The sequence below is a fragment of the Chrysemys picta genome, chromosome 4 (genome assembly GCF_011386835.1).
Source record: "Chrysemys picta bellii isolate R12L10 chromosome 4, ASM1138683v2, whole genome shotgun sequence".
In the NCBI taxonomy this organism is placed as follows: Eukaryota; Metazoa; Chordata; order Testudines; family Emydidae; genus Chrysemys; species Chrysemys picta.
Window position 1 is genome coordinate 118,371,725 of NC_088794.1, and position 19,205 is coordinate 118,390,929.

Consider the following 19,205-nt stretch of genomic DNA (forward strand, 5'->3'; position numbering starts at 1 on the left):
AGCTGCTCTTGGTGACAAATGTCCGAAATTTCTTCTGCAGGGAATTTGCTGGTTTACAAATTTAGATATAGCTGTCCAGTTGACAGTCACATTTGGACAGTAGTGCCTGCTGTTAGCAATTTGCATCTGCAAGGAAGGGGAGGTGTAAATCTTTCTGCCCATCAGGTCCATTCACTTAGGCCTCCTTGGGAGTGGACTTAGTCTTGCTCTGTTGGGGTCTATTGTTCACCACAGTTACTACCAAGGAATTTGGGGCCAGATGGGAATAAAACCCCTTAAATCCTTATGTGGGAACGAAGTAGCACTTTTCCATGCGCTTAGTTGCAGGCAGAACCAAAGCTGGCGTGCTCCAGAGGACCGTAGCAGGCTCAATGAGCACATTGTTAATAGGGAGGGCAACTCTCCAAGGGGCTGATGGCTGCAGGATATCCACTAACTTGTGAGTGCTCTCCTGCTGGGACTCCGCTTGAATTCCCAGGAAAGCCGCCTTGCCCCGCAACAGGTCCTGGTATGCCCTGAAATCCTCTGGTACTGAAGGGGAGGTAGAACCCTGCATCCCAGAATTGTCCAGGGCTGAGGATGAGGCAGTTAACTGTGTCAGTGCTGGATCCTGCTCCAGGGCTGACAGGCCTGGGCAGGATGACTTCGGAGGCTTCAAGGGGAAGTTTCACTGGTACCCGGACCTGTGGTGGATCGACTGTTACTACCACAGGGCGGGTCGGTGATCTCAGCTTTGAGTGGGACAAGAAGTGGGACCTCCATGACCCAGGAGTGGCCCACAAAATCCACAGAGGCCACTGGTATGGATAGGTCATTGGTGGCCAATAGGCACTGGGCTAGGGCCCCAGTCCTAAGCACAAAATGAGCGCCAATCCTGGTACCCATAGCCCTCCATGAATGGCCTTCGCTCAGGCAATGGAGAGCAGGAGGAGTAAGATCCTGACTCAGACGCCAAGGAGTCTTGGGATTTGGGATATAATGGTGGGGTAAGGGTGCAGCCAGTATGACTTATCCATAGCCCAGAATGATGAGGGGGCTGGCGCTCACAGTAGAAACGGAACTGCTGACACCAAGTATGCTTCCATCATTTCCAGTGGTATTGGTCCCAAAGTAAAGATTGGTACCACAAGAAAGTAATGGTGATGAAATGGAGGCTGGTGACTGCCGCCACGGCAACACTGGTGGTGCCAGCTATGGGGGTACCAGAGAAGTTCCCAGTGCCAAGGAGATCCTTTGTGCTGAGTCTGGTACTGGCCCCGGCCCCATTTCCACTGAGTGTGGGGTGCAGTGCTGACAAACCCATAGGTTCAGTGGTCTGCTCAGCCAACGGGGCTATAAAAGATACAGCCGTGGCAAAGTACTGGACCAAGGAAGAGGTTGGGACAGAAACGCAGAGATCTGCTTCTGCCTGATACACCACTGGGGTGGTAGCAGTCGGTGCTGGCATTGGTCTTGTGGGTATCAGACTCAATGGATACCCCAGGGCTTGAACTGATGTCAACAGTACAGCTCCCTACATGATGGTGGAGAGAGGTTGACTGTACCTTCTCCACCATGCACACTGGCATTCACCCCGTGCTGATCTGCTCTCCTTCTGGAGGAGAGAGAGACGAGTCCCCACAGGACCTGGAGCGGCCTCAGTTGGCCTTGTGAACTTTTCCTCAGAGCACTTGATGGGGAATGACTCCTCCATCTCTTTGGAGAGGTGCCAACTCCAGGACGCAAAGTGGGAGCACTCTTCAAACTCAAGGGTGATCTGCAATCTGACCAAGGCCTCGATGCTGAAGTAGGCTGCATGGCCTGTTTGAACAGGTGCTGCTTCAGACAAAGATCTCTTGCCACTTGAGTCTGTTTAGTGAATGATCTACAAATTGATCACTGCTGTTTGACATGGGCTTCGCCTAGGTACACCACACACCACATGTGGGAATAGTTACTGGGAATTTCCCCCCACCCCACCCGACAACCATGTTTAAACTACAACTAACACAAAGTCTAACTAACACTCAGGGCCAGCTCTAACTTTTTTGCCACCCCAGGCAAAAAAGAAGAGCGCCGCCCCGCCGTACATAACACCCCCCCACACACACCCCCCAAAGCGCCTCGCTGGGCTGCCCAAACCCCCGGAGCGCCTCGCTGGGCCACCCAAACCCCCGCCCCCGAGCGCCGCGCTGCCCAACCCCCGCCACCCCCCCTCGAGCGCTGCGTCGCCCAAACCCCTGCACCCCTGGAGCTCCGGGCCGGCCAAACCCCCGCCCGAGTGCCGCGCTGGGCCGCCCAAACCCCCAGAGTGCCGGGCCACTCAACCCCCCCCCTCCCAAGCGCTGCACCGAACCCCCCCCGGCCCCGCCGGGCTGCCCAAACCTCCCAAGCACTGCGCCGGGCCGCCCAAACCCCCAGAGCACCACGCCAGCCAATCCTCCCCCCCCAGCGCCGCCGAAACACCCCCGGTGCTGGCCGGCCAGAAAACAAACAAAACAAAAAAACCCTTGAGCGCCGCCCCGCCGAAACCTCCCCCCCACCCCAAAACACCGCGAGTGCCCCCCGCCACCCCAACATTGGCCGCCCCTTCTAAGGTGCCGCCCCAAGCACATGCTTGGTCGGCTGGTGCCTGGAGCCGGCCCTGCTAACACTATACTGGGCTACTAATGAACTATATACAATTAGAAAAAAAAGTCACTGAATAGAGGATTGTGAGGTTGAAAACTATAGAGTTCCGACTCTAGCTATGGGCAGTAAGAAGGAACTGAGAGAAGTTGGGGCTGAATATAGTCAGGGGTGGAGCTACAGCCATGAGATATGAGCATCGCCCCGCTACAGGTACTGCTAGGCACATTCTCTGGCAGTGTGCTGGGCATGCACACTTAAGTGGAATACATGGCTGCATCTAACTCAAAGAAGAATCTAATTCACTGAGCAGGTCACACACAGTTACATTAAATTACAGATCAGTGTTACACAGCAGCTCCATGTCTGCAACAAGCATTATTGCTATTTTAAATATTGGAAAACAGAGGCACAGAAATTAAGCAATATGCCATAGACTTGGTACGTGGACTTGTGCAGATCTGGCATTACAACCCAGGTTTCACAACTCCCAGTGCCTTACCAACCCTGAATTAGCAGATGCAATGCCTTTGTGTGTTCAGGGCAGCATTTGGAATGAAAATACAAAGAAGCAGGACTTTATATATAGTTTTAGCCTATAGTTAGAACCCTTTGTTATCAGAACTACAGTATCTTACAGCATACAGGCTAACCATAGAGGTGGTAACTTTATTTCACAGGATTAAAGATACAGTACAAAATGAATCTGTACATCTTTCTATTAACATAATTTGTTTACACAATTATTTTACACTTTACCAGCCTTTATGCTGCATTTCCTTAAATACAAAATAAATTTTAAAAATCCCTACAATATCCTCTTAACAGCTGCAGCTGATAAAGACAAAAAGGACTTTTGCCAGTAGCCCTTGCCTGCCCTTATGCACTTGTAGTAGTTCTCAAGTCATACTAAGCCTTTTCATTGTTGTATACTTGTGAATATTCTCTGGAACCCAAACATAAATATCAACTTATGGTTGCCTATTTATAAAGGAAAAGACTGGTGAAGTTGAGCTTTCCCCCTGTAATAACAAATGTGCCAAACTTAATTTGTATATTGACAGCAACAGGATTGGTACATAATATTTTTGAACACTATGAATGCTTTGACAATACATTTAACCTTCTTGAAAAGTCACATGGAAAGACAGGTTGATGAGTTTTACTTCAGCAAGTTTATCGCAACAGCCAAAGTCTCATGGAAAACTTTTTTTAAAGTTTCACCTTTATGTTTTGAAAAAACTATCTAAGGACATTTGTATTGATGCAAGCTCCTTTCTTCTGCTACTTATTCCCCATTTGAAATGATTAGTCATAGGGTGAAATATTTCCAAACAAATGAATATGACAACTGATGTAAGCAGACCCTTGGACAAACATCACCAAGGAAAAGACAGATGACAGAATCCTAAATTCTCAACTTGGAAGTTAAATCAACTATTTAAGAGTTGTGTTTTCAAATTACAAGCAACATTTTTAAGTTGACAGGTACATAAGGTTAGTGATTTGGGGTCACTGGAATAAAATTCTCTCAGATCTTCATCTTCCTAATTTCTTTCCACATGTAGAACTCCCACTGATGGCAGTACAGTAAGCACTGGGAAGATCAAATAGGTAAAGTTTGCACTTAAAACACTGCTGGGGGGGGGAGGGGGGATGTATAAAATTATTTCACTCAAAACACACTGCAGTTCACATTCAGAAACCCTGTTCTCATTCAAGGTTCCGGAATAAAGAATGAGAGAAAAGAAATATAGGGGAAAATAAACTGAGCAGAATTTAGTGTCAGTAGATTTTTAACCAAGTACAATCTCAAATTATCACGTATTTCTGACTGAAGTTACCTAACTTCCCAGTGGTGAAGTATTCAGAACTCGCATATTAGGTCTTCAAAGTTAGGCAGATGCATACTCAACTTTAGCAACATAACTTCATTGAATTGGAAAAAGAATTTGAATGAACTGCCACATCAAGTGTTCAACTGAATGGAAATTTTATTTTAAACCCAATTTCCCTTCAAACTGCTCTTGCACACAACTAGAAAGACAAGGTGTGCCACTAAAAATGAAAAGACGCTCTTTAAAAACAAATACCAGCAAGATAATTAAAAACCCACTCCTACTTACTTCGGAAATTGAAAGAACTGGTTGATAAACTGTATGCACAACCTGAAATAATTCAATATTACTAAGTCTTATTTTTGTAAGAAGCAAAAATATGCTGCAAAGTTTGGAGCAGAACAGTAAGGGATTATCAGAAAAACTAAACCACGTTGTAGGCAGCTGACCTAGAAAATCTACTCATATTTCTTTAATCCCTGAGTTAGTTTGATGTTATTCATATTAACTAGTTTCTGCTGTTATCACTTTATTCAAATGGATGCCATTTGACAAGATTAAGCGATGGTCAACAGTAGGGGAAAGCTTCCTTATTGCTTATGTTGTACTTCTCAAAAGGCAATTCTATAAAATGAAAAAATGTTTTGAGGATATGCCTTCTGTTGATTTCTTTAATGTAAAATGTTTCAGCTCTGTGCAAAGCCAGCTACAAAAGACTGCTGTTATAAACCATTTGGTGGGAATGAATTCCCACATAGCTAGGAGTAAGCCATTAGAATTTAGCTCTATTAGATTATAACATTCAAAACCTTTTAAATAAAAATTAAGATTAGCAAATGGTAGAATTGCTAAAAAAACAAAATAGATACACAATGCATTCAGTGGTGGTGAATTGGAAAGTGTTTTCGATCCAGCCTTTAAACTACCTCATGCTGAGCTAGAGAGATCTACAAAATCAAGGGAAGAGGTAAAATACTGCAGAGGGAAAAGGTTTAGAAGTTCACTGAATTTTTTTTTTAAAAATAATGCAGTTAATGGACTGCTGTACATTTTAATCAGACCATGTAGAAATTCAATACTGTTCCTTCTCAAACAGAATTGAAACATCCCCTTGCCCCAGAATGGAACTTCCATGAAGACCTAGTGAGATTCTGACTCTACACTCTTGGAGTATCTAAAAGTTTTTTCTGTATTCATAATACTGCAGTCAGCCACAAAATATTAGCTTCCAGGAAAGAATATTTAGCCCTTCTCCCAAAATGCAACAATTTAACTGCAAAGAGACCTTGCTCATTCAACTCTTTATAATACATTATGTACAAAACGTACAAGATCTCACAGTTTCGAAGCCTTTTCATACAGACTGGTTCTTACTTAAATTCCGATCTACTGAACAAAAGCCTTTAAAAAGGAAGCAGTTAACTCTTTAAATGCACAATGTATGATCTAGAGGCAGCGTCAGAGTCTTGAATATTCAAATTTCATTTTGCTTTAAAATAGTGTATCCACATGGTATAGTGTTAATATGGAAACAAATATCCACATCTGCTACTGAGAAAAAGGAGTACAGATTTCTGCCTTCTTCCCCCAGAAAGCTATTCTCCCATATTTACTTTGTGCATTTAGCTTCCAAATGGTTATGATCAGTTAAAACAACGATCAAGAATTTTACAAAACAAGAACCTTGAGTTTATGGGTCAGATTCTCTACCCCAGTGTGGCACCTTTGCACTGCTCTGGTGACACTAAGGAGCCATAATCCATTAGGACCACCTCCACTCTGGATTCCCCCATCAAAGGGGAGTCCTCAGATGCTATAGCCATCTATGTCATGTCATTCTGACATAGATGGCAGAGGGGACACAGCTAGATGCTCCTGTGTTCCAGTGAGGGGCTGTTACCAACCAGCACATTTCTGAGCAGTTCTTAGGCTACTCTGAAATGCAGCAATGCTGATGAAAATTCAGCTCCAAGAGTAGGGAGCTGGAATTCATCCCTTTGTACCTCCCTTCATTTAGATGTGCTCAGCAGATAGAGGCAGATTCTCTGCTGCACCCACTGTGTATGTAGCAAGATATGTAGAATTTAACTGCATAAAGACCTTTTGATACAGGTCATTTCCATTGTACTTACTGACTGGATTGCTGAAGTTGTAAGACTAGTTGGAGAAACATGAGAGTCCCACCTTTTAATAAAAGAAACACTAGAAAAATAGTCTACCTATAACTGAGCTGAGAAGGCTTCTGGCTACGTCCCCCCCATCAGAGTCTTTTCTTAACAATAATTCTTGCTACATTCTACAGTTAGCCACTCTCTCAGCTTACTATTGAGACAAGATTAAAAAAATAAAGCAGGAAGACTAACAAATTGCCCTTTTGCTCTTGTGCTAAGAAATCCCACAAGTTGCACAGAGGCTACAAGAAAATATTCACCACTTTTCCAAATGTTTGTGGAGGACATTCTGTGGAGGATTTGTTAAATCATTCTTTTATTTTACAAATGCAATCTATCCCTATTCACCTTCTGGAATAGAGATTGGCCATTAGCAAAAATGTATGCTGCAAGAGAAAAACAAAACCCCAAAAGTGCAAATCACAGAGAACAAGAAATTCTCACTAGTTACAGATTTTGCTTTTGTTTTTGCTTCCTCTGAATGGAACATTCAGGTTAAGCCATCAAAGATAAATAATGAGACTACATAAACTGTGAAACTATTATTAAAGAATAATTAAAATAAGGTCTGTAGGAATACTTGGGATGCAGATAAGAAAAACAAATTCTCTCACAGTTCTAGAGGATCTCTTTTTGCTCAGAAAAGCAGAGTTCAGGTTTTCAGCCTTCATTTCAGCCAACATTTTTTCTTTCTACATGGGCCAGCTCCTATTAGCCAATGTTTTCCACACACTTTAAGCGATGATGAAAAAGGGACTTCGAATAAAGAGAAATTGGATATAGCAGGCATCACTTTTGTAGTAGCACACTTGTGTTTCACAAAAAAAGCCATTGTGTTATTCCATTGGCACTGAAATAACATTCAAATCAGTCTAGAAAAAGTTACTTATCCCTGAAAAAAGGCATCATTCTAAGCAGCTTTCAGAATTTTATGCTTCTTTGAGCCTCTTTTGGGGGGAAAAGGACCATTGATCTGTTCTAAATCACAATGAAAATAGTTTCTGCTGGAGAATACAGTTCTTTTCATTGAGATTCCTGTTGCTGCTATTGTGGCGGCTGATGTTCTGGTGGAGGTTCTTGTTGGGGCACAGCTGGCCGCAGCCCTGCGGGTCTGGGGATAGCTTGGTGTTGCCTCTGTCTGTAAGCTATAACTGTTCCTAGGAGCAAAGCGATGATAGTCATAAGGTAAAGGTCCCACTCAGGTCCCAACAGCTGGTCCATGTCAAGATGTGACAATATTTCTCTGATCTAAAAAACAAAACCAACAACTCACCATTATGTTCTTCTGGCTGCATGAGTCAGAAATGTTGTAGAAGTTTCAGACATCTTTAATTCTGGGGAAAGCCACCTGCATTTTTTATTTTTAGCAGTTTTCTTTTAATATACCAGTACCAATATTTGCCATTATAGATTAACCAAAATCAAGCTCCAGTTTCAACAGCTACAACAGAAAATGCTATGCACTATAAAATGAACACCTGCAACTTCTTCTTATGTATTTACATATCTTTCATGTGAGCAAAGCCTTTAACCCACCAGTCTTAAGCCTGAGGCAAGAATAACCTACGCTGCCATATTAACTAGTAGAAACTGTTCTGCTCCTCCTTCAAACTGAATTTTCTTCATATCATATTTTCTTCATTGGCGCTCAAGACTTAACAGCTGCACGAAAACTACAGGAAAAGAATTTTGCAGTAGTTCAGGTATCATTTGCTTATTTTCTAATGAAAGCTGAAGTTTATTTCTTTTTTTTCTTTTCGTTTGTGGAGCCTGCCAAATGTCCTGAACAAAAATGCAGAAGTAGAAACCAGAAGTGGAGAAACAGAGAGAAGGGGATGATGGACTTATGCTTATGGTACTGAACCAGGTCTCTGGGAACTGAATCCATGCCTCCTACTCTGCCCAGACTTCCTGTTTGACCATCAGCAAGTCAATTAATCTCTGTGCCTCAGCTCCCTTTCTGCAAAATGGGTATGATCATTGCTCTCAGCCTTTGCCTGTCCTGTCCTTAAGGGTGTTGAGGGAATACATTAAATGAATGAACATCGGAGGCAGTCAGATAATATGATGATGGGGGCCATATAAGTACCCAGACAAACATTTCTTTAATAACCATCACCAAGCACTATGTGGAGATCCTGTTGAGAGAACAGCACAATAATCATATTGATAATAGTTTCTGACTGGGGTGGGGTGGAATTGTTATGGTTGCATATAAGGCAGTGCAAATACAGTATGATCAAGCCAGAAAGAAGGAAAGCAAACAAACACTGGCATGCTGTCCCTGGGATGGTAAGCTTAATTCTGGGGAAACCTGCTCACATACACAAGTTATCAAGTTTTGGGCCAGGAAAGTTCTCCTGAAGGGAGTATTAGCACAGCGTCTAGAATACTGATTGGGGGATTAATTATTAGGATAAAATGAGTATATCCCACACAGTTTCCTGCAACCGCAGAGGTAGGAAAGGCATTGAGACCTTAGTCCTTTCCATTTCTCTTGTGAAATAGAAGAAAACAAGACAGAGCAGAAAAGCTTATCCTAAAAGGTGCGGAGTTTAGGGTGAGGATGTGATTCTTTGATTCCACTTCTAAAGAGGTTCCAGAGTTAGGAATAAGGATTCCTTGCCATCACTCTTAAGTATTCACATTACTTACATTGGTTTCTCGTACATACTGCAAGGAGTAGACAATCCCGAGTTTACAGAGTGCTAGGAAGACAGGAACTTGAGCATCTGGGCTGGCTTCAGCTGCCATGTCATAGAATCGTTTTGCAAGGTGAATATCCTATAATTAATACATAATACAGTGAAATCTATTTCCAAAGAAACCCAAACAAAATCAAGGTAGTTAAGCTGGCAGTTACCTCAGGGCCAAGAATTTCTGATACCAAAAGGAGTTTTTAGACTTTGCCTCTTTGCCAGATAAGAGCCAATAATGCCCATTCATTAAAAAACACACTTTTCAAAGGAAGAATCGTTTTGTGGCCAACTTTCTTTCATTAAGATATGTTCTACCCCACCTCCTTCTGTTTCAGGCCATGTATTTGCAACCACATCCATGCTAGGTTTATATCTATGAGAGAGTAAAACTGTTGAAATTGATGCCAGAGTTGCTGTCAATCAATGTATTTTAATACACACACACACAAAACTTTGCAAAGCAGTAGGGGAGCCTTAATTCTAAAACTTCCTTTCGCAGACACTCCTATAGCAGACTGGCCACATACATTAGAGAATATCAACCAACCAATCAAGCCCCAGTATTTTAGGCCTCAGTGTTGCATTCTAAAATGGATTCAAACTATGCAGATGCTGCCAAGTGACTCCATAATCTTTCTGCTTGCTGCTATATGACAAAGCCTTAATTTATATTGGAATTTTAAGAAATACAGAAAACCGTCTTATATACACCTTGTGCTAATGGGTTATGTTAGCTATTTTACTATTTTTTTTTTATTTCAATAAAAGAAAGAAAGGTTGAGAGAATTCCTTAGAAATCTCCCCTAGCAAGCTTTTTGTTCAAGGTGATAGGGAACACTTCCCTTTTCACACTTGTGCTATACTAGCAGTAATAAGGGAAATTAAGTTAGCTATAAAGTTTGTTAGTGCATTTCGTTAGAATCACAGCTGTTGTGTTCAGTTTATACACTGCTTTATACATTTTGTATTTCCATTTCCTTCTGCTGTTTTATGAAGGAGAATGTTTAGTGAGTTTGTTCCCTACACAAAATATTTGCTATACATTTGTAAGGTGCAAACTCAATTTTGAACATTAATGATACCCAGTACTTGTTAAAAGCAGCCTCCCCCGCCCCATCAAGTCTCTTTGAGAAACTTTTGTTAAAAAAAAAAAAAAAAAACTAATATAACATGGCAAACTCATTTTTCTCAAATATTAAACCAATGCAATAAAAACAGTTCTTCTCAATCCATTCTCCATCCCTTGAAAACTTGTGTTTTTAAATCCATAATCAAGCATCTCTCATTTGGGACAAATTCTAGAAATATTGATGTTAACACCATTTATTTATTTATTACAAACTCTTCAAAATTTGAGCACTATTGAACTGTGGAAGCACTTGTAAGAGTTTAAATAAAAAAACCATGAGTTGACTAACTAGTGAAAGTGAAAACAGGGTATGTTCATATCCTTAATTACTGTAAACACAAACTTGGGCTTTCCTTTAAACTTTGTAAATTGCTGTGTTTTCTTAATGGCAAGAGTCTTATTTCTAATTTCTTATTATAATTCTTTAATGCTATTTTAATGTGAGTAATGATCCATATTTTCATACTTAAGAAGCTGCCTGAAATCCCCCCGCCCTCTCCCCCCTCCCTGGAGGCAAATAAAGATTGTTAAAAGAACATTAAGGTTGCAAAGCCAAGCAATCAAATTTTAGGAAATGCCAGAATTAAGGCTGCCTATGCAATTTTTGGAAATTTAGATGCTAAAATTTAATAACTCTACAGAGCATATAGTAACGATTTTTGAAAGGCTTATAACATTGCCAAATTTGAATAGATTTTCACAGAGATGGCAAAAGGCACATTTCTGATTTCAAGTCCCCGTTCCAAAGCATGGGGACACGAAAGCTTTTCAAAGAAAAGGTTGTGTGATTTTTTAAAAATGAGCAAAAACATTTCCCAAGCTTCTTTCTTGCTGACCCATTTGGCTGAAATTTTCCACAAGGTATTCAGCCATAGGCAGACACCCAGCATGCAAAATTTCTTCCCAAACAGTTAAAGTTTAGCAAAAAGTTATAAGCAACTGAAAACAGAGTCTTATAATGGGAAATGTTGGGCCACTTTCATAACAGGTGTTGCTACCAGCTCTGCCTATTATTATTATTACAACATATCACCCCACACATTAAGAGAATATTAAAATTTCAAACGCAAATACTCAAATTATGAAGTGACAGATTTACGGTTGCCTATTGCAACCATAATTCTGCCTCCTTGTGTAACCAACCTATGCACTGAATATGGTAGAGGTTCTGTGGAAAAGCAGTATATTACAGTGCAATTAAAGATACATAAGGTGGCAGAATGAAGATAGCATAGGCAATCGCAAAACTGGCATTTCTTAACTTTCAGTGGCTTGACTTGCCAACCTAAATACATTTTTTTGCATAAAATTTCCTGGCTTTGTGTGTGTACGTTAAGGAAAGGTAAACAAAAATTGTACATCTGGAACAATCTGCACTCCGCCCCCTCTCCAATTATCACAGTTTGAATCCTGAATCTTCAGCATTGCATCACAGACTTCTATTGTTTGAGTTATAGGACTAATCACACTGGCTCACAACAGGAGAAGGCTGCCATCAAAGGGTGGATTTTTTGGGGAGGGGTTATGGGTCTACAGAGCCAGGTGCTAGAAGTGGATGAGGGGGAGTCTGGCTTGGCTCCTTTCTTTCTCCCCTGCAGAGGTGGGGGCTCCCCTGCCCCATGTAATGTTACCACAGTGGGAGACAGGACTGTTAAGTACATGTGCTGGGTCCATAGCCTGGCTCCTTGTCACCCAGGTGTTCTGTATATTGTCTACTGCTGCTTTGGCAACAGCATGGGTCCAGCATTTTCATGATGAATTATCTTGGCATGCTGCCAAAAGTTTTCTGAGGAACCCAAGAAAGAGAAGAGAAATAGAGATTTTTTTTAAAAGTTTTCTCCCTGAGAAATTTGAATGAATTTCATTGGAGATAGGGGGTACAAAACAAAAGAAAACCAAAAAAACCAAAGCACATTTGCTTGAGCGTATGCTGGATTTCAAAGACCTGCTGCAAAGGAGGTGAGAGATAAATAAATAAAAGGTCTCAAGAATCCTTTCTAGATGGAAAGTAATAGGCAACACAGAGACAAGTTGCTACTAAATGCCCTTATAATAATGTATGAGAGTTCTGAGCAGTTCTTGCATGTACATATATTCTTCACCACGCATTACACAAAAGAGTGAGAGAATAGGGTTGAGGTTTACTAGACCAAAAGATCTATTTATTCATGCTTTCCAGGTTCCTTTAGATCCTAAAAGTGATTCCCAAGTGGTGAGGAACAATGTTTCCTCAGGAACCAAATGTGTTGGCTTCTCTTTAAAGGAGTGTGGTTTGGGGAGAGAATCATAGCTTAGTTCAATGTGAAATCACAGCTAATATCGCAAGACAGTAAAGGCTACTATTTTGTTGCTTAAGAATAAGGATGCATAAAGCCTGACGGGCAATCTCCAGAGCACCTCAACACGACCTCTGAGTGGAAGGACAATCTTGGAGCTAAAGCACTGGATGGGGACTCTGGGCTGAGATTTTAAAGATGTCTAAAGGATTTGCACACCCAATTCCCTCTTCCTAAATCCCTTAGGACGCTTTGGAAGTGTTAGCCCAGGAGATTTGGGTTCAATTCCTGTCTGCCACAGACATCTTGCAACTTTGGGGAAAGTCACTCTTCTCTGTGCTTGAGTTCCCCATCTGCAAAATAGAGATAATAATGATATTTTCTGCCGTCCACCCTTTGTCAGTCTGGTCTATTTAGGCTTGTATATAGTGCCTACCACGGTAGGAACGGATGTCAGTTAGGGCTTCTAGGGATTACTGCAATACAAATATATTTATTAATAAATAATACTTTGAATAAAACTAATTACTCATATCAAGCTGTGCTCACCTGTTTGATGCCCAGTCCTTTCTCATGCATGTACCCCAGGTTAAACATGGCTTGGGCACTATGCTGTTGCTCTGATGCCAGTCGATAGTGAATAAATGCAGTTTCATAATCAACATCGGTACCAAAGCCATAGAAATGGTAATCTCCAAGCTTAATTCTAGCAACAGTGTAACCTAATTAGAGGAAAGACAGTACAAGTATAAGACGAGTGAGATATGCAAGGTGTGCCTCTAGTTTTATTTTAAGATGCACTGATGATTTCTAGAAAAGCATTTTGTTTCAATGTCTTGTAAATCATATCATTTGCTTTATTTTTCTTCTTGCACAATGAAAACACAAAATCTTTTATTCCCAAGGTATTAATAAGAGCATCAGCAGCTGAACTGTCCTGCTTTCATGTAAGTGTTCAAAGTAATAAAATGATGAAGGGTTCCATATTCACAGCAGTATTAGCAAAATAACTGCAGTGTAAGACCGACTGAAGCCTCTGGGAAAGCCATAAAACATGTTCGGGTGTCTTGCATAATGGTTCAGCTACTATTTTATTTGCTAATTTTTTACCTTACATATTTTACCTTACAATGTCCTTATATTGGCTAATTTAAAAATATACTCCCACCCCCGCCTGCTAAGAGACACTTTTACAGTTTTAGCTTTTTCAAAAAATAATTGCCAAATGGGTTGGTGTGTTAGTCCTTTTCATACATCAATCTTCTCACATTTCCAATGTTTTGTTGGAGCCAACACTGTAGATCTGTGCCACATGCCCAAAGACTTTTGGTATGTCTACACTATAAATGCTACAGCAGCACAGGTGCAGCTACATGGCTGTACCACTGTAGCGTAGACACTTCCTACAGCAACACAAGGGGTTTTTCCACGGCTATAGTAAATGCACCTCTCCCAGAGCTGCTACCCAAGCCAATGGAATTCTTTCGTCAACCTAGCTGCATCTACCATGAACGTCAGGTTGACCTAACTACATTGCACAGGGTGTGAAATTTTTTCACAGCCCCTATGTAACTAGGTCAACTTAAGTTTTAGATATAAAGCAGGGTTGCTTTTTTTTTGGCAATTCCTTAGGCCCTGTCTACATTGCAAACTTGCCCCTGTTTAACCCATTGGTATCCAGTTGCTGATATAGCTGCACCAGTGCAAACCCCTAGTTTAGGAAAGGCAAGTTGCAATTTGCAGTGGTGGAGCTTACCCCTGCTTCAATCAGGATATGCCCTATCAACACAATCATATCCTAACTTGTCTACACCAGGCATTTGCAACTACACTAGTGGTTGGCCACTGATTTGGGGCACACTGCCAAGGAGGCAAGGTCTCAGTGGTCAAATAGTAGCGTATTGTTTACAACAACTGATACTTGCAGCTAGTCTAAAAAACAAGTCAAAGTTGAGACAGATCATTTGACACTGTCCCTTCGACGTTAAGCTGCTTAAGATCCTATGTATAATTTCACACTTTGCATTGCCAGTTTGAATGGTAACTGAAGTTATTATCCAGAAAAATAATGTAAGTTTATACATTTATACAAGGCCTTTCACTTGAAGGATTCCCAGATGCCTCGTGCACTGAAAACGAAGGTATCATCATATGCAGTGTAGTTGTAGCTGTGTCAGTCCCAGGATATTGGAGAGACAAGGTGGGTGAGGTAATATCTTTTACTGGAGATTGAAAGCTTGTCTCTCTCACCAACAGAAGTTGGTCCAATAAAAGATATTTACCTCACCTACCTTGTCTCTATGATACCACTGAAATATCTCTGGGTTGAAGGGCACCAGGTAAGCACTACAGAGCATACCTGATGTGGAGAGGCAAGTTTCCCAACCACACACGGGTAAACCTCTACTCTTATGAAAGGAGCCATGGGACAGTCAGTGGCTACACTGTGCAGAGCCTCAGTTTATAAGGACCATTCCAGAGATCATCATCATGGTTAACTGCATGGTAGTCTAGCTTGGAAGGATGAAAGGCTGAATCAAGCCTGTAGGGATTTAAATCTGGAATTCCAGCGAGTCTATGTAGTTCAGTGTCAGTACTTAGATCATTAAATTATATCCTTCAAGGATCAGTTCAGAAACAGTTAAACCAACATATGCTTGGGAGGATGTGCCATCTGCAAGAATCTTAAGTATCTGACTTTTTCCTTCTCACCCAGTCTCTCTAACAGCACCAGGACTTACTTTAATCTTGGCCAATGGCCAACAAAACAGCTTTTTGAAAAATAAATCTGTTCTTTGAGTCATGATCCCCAAGAGATGTGCTCCAAACCAGCAAGCTATTGTTTGTACTCAAATCAAGGACTATCAAACAGATTTAAGACAGACAAAAAACACTGTCTGATTATTGTCGAAGTAATTATAAATCCTTCAAAGTAGTGATTTAGAAGGGAAATCACTGGGAGCAGTAGCCGTGCTAGTAGGAAAGCCTATAAGATAGGCAGCAAGTGTAATACTGCAGAGCTGAAAGTCACTGAATCTCTTCTAATCCCAGAAGACTCAAGTAGTATGTGAGCCAATTCTCATATTGAAAACTGGATAAAGAGTAAATCCTGGACAGACAGCAGAATACTTCAGTCAAGGAACTACCCAGAAAGTAACTGTCTGTTGATACTACACTTGTTTTATTCCAAAGGAGAGAGTAACTTACTTAATAAATATCCTGTAGATAATAAACTAGACCAGGTGCCCAAAGTGAAATTGTCATCACTGAACTGTGACTCACCTTGGGAGGCTGCTCTATTCCAATGCAGCAAGGCTTGGGGATAAGTCTCATTCTCTCCTACTATGCTGGCCTCTTCTGCAGGGAAAAAAAGGAAGTAATTAAGTCAAGCAGGAACAGGGCACAGAACCTCCATACTGTCTTCCTGATTACGTGCATGTCAGTGTCCATGTTCACCATTTACAAAAACCTTTGCTGAGCTGGATTAAACGGCTGTGCCTCAGAGGTCATGGGTCAGATTCTGACCTTTGGTTCTTTCTTCTCTATGCTGCACTTGTGGTGCAAAGGGGACAGAATTTTGAGTGGTGTAAAGCTGGTGTAGTTACCTCTATGCCTCCCATTCTATACCCTTTTCTAGGTTCCCATGTGGACCAGAAGTACAAAGGGGCAATCCACATATGGCGCAACATTCCCTAGATTTCTCTAGCTGGAGTCACGTAGAGCAGCCAAGTTAGAAAACATGACATGTTACAATATAAAGTTTATTTCTCTTGTAGACAACTTGTGCTGCAGATAACAGAGTACTTAGCAACTTTAATGAGGCCAGATTATCACAATTTTAGCTCCCATGTAGGCATCTAATACAATGGTCAGATTTTTTTTTCAAGAGCTCAGGCCTCAGCAATTCCCACTGTTTTCAATGAAAACTAGGCAGATTTGAAAATCTGGCCTTAAAAAGCACAGTTTTTGAACCCAGGAGTTGAACAATTCTAGTTATTTTAACTTGGGGTACAAGTTTCAAAAGCGTGTAACCGCCAAGCATGGTTGAAGGGATAGGATCTAAGTAGTTAAGAAAAATTACATACAGTGTGCAGTGCTAGAATCCATTTCAGAAACGTGTGGAAGTTTTAGGCTTATTGACACAGTGTCACAGAAAGGGATGGCTGGAGAAGTGCTGCATAGGTCAAGAGATTAATATTCCATTTCAAATCCGTTCAACTCTAAAGTATTGGTTTCAAATTTGAAATATTATGTGGCAGCAATTGATACCCTATGTAAAATGAATTAGTGTCAGTCTAGTCCCCAATGGACATGTGATCACTTCTTAAGAGTGACACCACAAATGGCAGTTTCAGAGTCCATGGAAACTTGCCCTCTTACTCTTAGAGGTGCTGTCTTCCAGATCAAGACTGAGACATATTGACAGAACAAGTTCCAAAATGCCCTGCCACTGTTGTATCCTTTCTGGATATTGAAGCCATCAAGGTGCTGTGTGGCACCTTTTAGCATCATTAAAAACAAAACAAAACTATGACGTCTACTAGCAGTCAACAGGTTGACTTACTTAGTAAGGTAATTACACAAAGCCCATAGCAGTCATGTTTTTGAGATCCGCACAAAACTTAAATGCTGGGTTCCTGCACTTTCTGATAAATATCTAGATTTTTTTTTAAAAATATGTTTCACTATACTTCTAATATGTTCTGATAACCCTGCTGTATTGCAACAGACTTTACTCTGGTCACCCATTTTTAGTGAAGCTTGATTTAATTACTAAGCAGTTCTTTCAAGTCTAATGAAAGAGCTCAGCTGCCCAGCTAAGTATTTGTCATTGTTTCTAGTCAAGAATAAGAGGGTAACAACTCTTCACTAAGAAGCAAAGCACTAGGCCTCACTGTCTCACCCTCTCTTTCTGTAACACAGGTATGTCAGACTTCAAATGTTCATTAACACTCAGACCAGACAAATATCTTTACAGGGCAAGAGAAACAGAATCAATAACTTCTGAATATAGGAGGCAGTCAGGATGGGGGAAGAATTCTTGCTTTCCAAGAAACCTTATTAGTTCAGACCAGCTACTTAATCCTAGGTATGCCTTGCTTGATGATGCATTGCATGTTAAATGGACAGTTACCACTAACCCACAATGAGCTATTGTTTGACACAAGCTAGCACAGCCCCTTACTCTGATCAAGTATGAAGGCAGCATTGCTCTGTGCCACTTCGTAGCCTTGTTCTGCCAACAGGAGATATTGAACCACAGCAGCATTTGAATCACCATCTTTATAGCTATTGTAGGCAGTCATGAGTCTCTCAGACCAGCGCCCTCGTTCACATACGTTCTTAAATAACTGTAGGGAAAAAAACGAAGAATACACAATTATCAGGAGCTTCTTCAGAAGTTTATTGTTTAAAGGATAAGAGGAGGTACGTCTTAGACAGCCTTTGAAACAGTTTATTTAAGTGGACAGTAATGGTTCTGGAAACAGGAAGAAACTTAGAAGGAGGACCTAAGTGGCTTAATAGTCTAATAGCACATCCTTAACAATGGAAGTACAGCAGGAATACAACAGCCTCAAAACAAACCAGTAAAACACTAGGTTTCTTCAAGTATAACTCTAGATCCAAAAGGCAGTCACTGTTGTAGGAGGTCCATACCTCAACCAGTGTGAAGAATAAGTGGCTAACCCAAGCAAAGTGAATACCTATCCCAGGCAAGACAGCATAAGGAAAAATTAGGTCACCAGTTTTCTTGTCTCTTAAGAAAGAGCTGTTTAGAATTCAAAATTGTCTGTATTGCATGTTTTTGTGCACAGGGCCCACACATCCACAAAATTTGTGGCAGAATCCACATTACTTCAGAACCTCAGCTTAAAAAAAAAAAAAAAAAAGGTTTCTAGCTCTCCACTACAAAGATAATCTTGAAGCCCTCCCCAGCTGGAGAACTCAAGTTTCAAAATAAATAGGGACTACCATCTTGGTTGTATCATTTGCTTTCATAGTAAAAATCCTTCCCCCCGCCTCCGCTTTTTTTTTTTTTTTTTTTTTTTCTCTAATTTAAGTGAAGCTATTGCAACACTTCCAGTCTGCCACTGCAGAGTGCCACAGAATCCAGGAACCTTGCCTGGAATATATAGGTGCTTGTTCATTTATCAAGTTATACTATGAAATAGGGTCCAAACTCAACAAGAAAAATTCAGTGCTAGTGGGGACTGGGAGAAGTGTACAATTCCACTGATTTCAACTGGGTTGCAACTTACTTACACAGTCAGTACATTTCACTCAGTTTCACATATTACTAGAATTACATGGGAAACCCTTTTCCTGTCCCAAGAACGTTTAAGAATTTGAAAATTTTCCTGTCCTGTATGGGGACAAAGTCAAAATCTTGAAGATTTTTATAAACAGTCTGAAAAACAAAAATTGGTTGGAATCAATTGAAACATTGTTTCAATTGTGACCTATTTTTTAATTAGAATATTATT

At 40.9% G+C, this 19,205-nt stretch overlaps 1 protein-coding gene across 2 annotated transcripts in view; it reads right to left on the minus strand.

Moving 5' to 3' along the window:
• Nucleotides 1-3,256: 3,256 nt before the first annotated feature.
• SEL1L (SEL1L adaptor subunit of SYVN1 ubiquitin ligase) overlaps nt 3,257-19,205 on the minus strand; it is a 54,651-nt gene continuing 38,702 nt past the window's right edge. For both annotated transcript variants that reach the window (XR_010600714.1, XM_005311155.4), the window contains exons 17-21: nt 17,906-18,071; nt 16,003-16,077; nt 13,270-13,442; nt 9,272-9,400; nt 3,257-7,864 (exon numbers count right to left, since the gene is read on the minus strand). Coding sequence is in view for 1 of the 2 variants with exons in the window: in XM_005311155.4 (XP_005311212.2) it covers nt 7,661-7,864; nt 9,272-9,400; nt 13,270-13,442; nt 16,003-16,077; nt 17,906-18,071 (747 nt within the window). In the remaining variant the exon portion in view is untranslated. The remainder of the gene's footprint in view (nt 7,865-9,271; nt 9,401-13,269; nt 13,443-16,002; nt 16,078-17,905; nt 18,072-19,205) is intronic.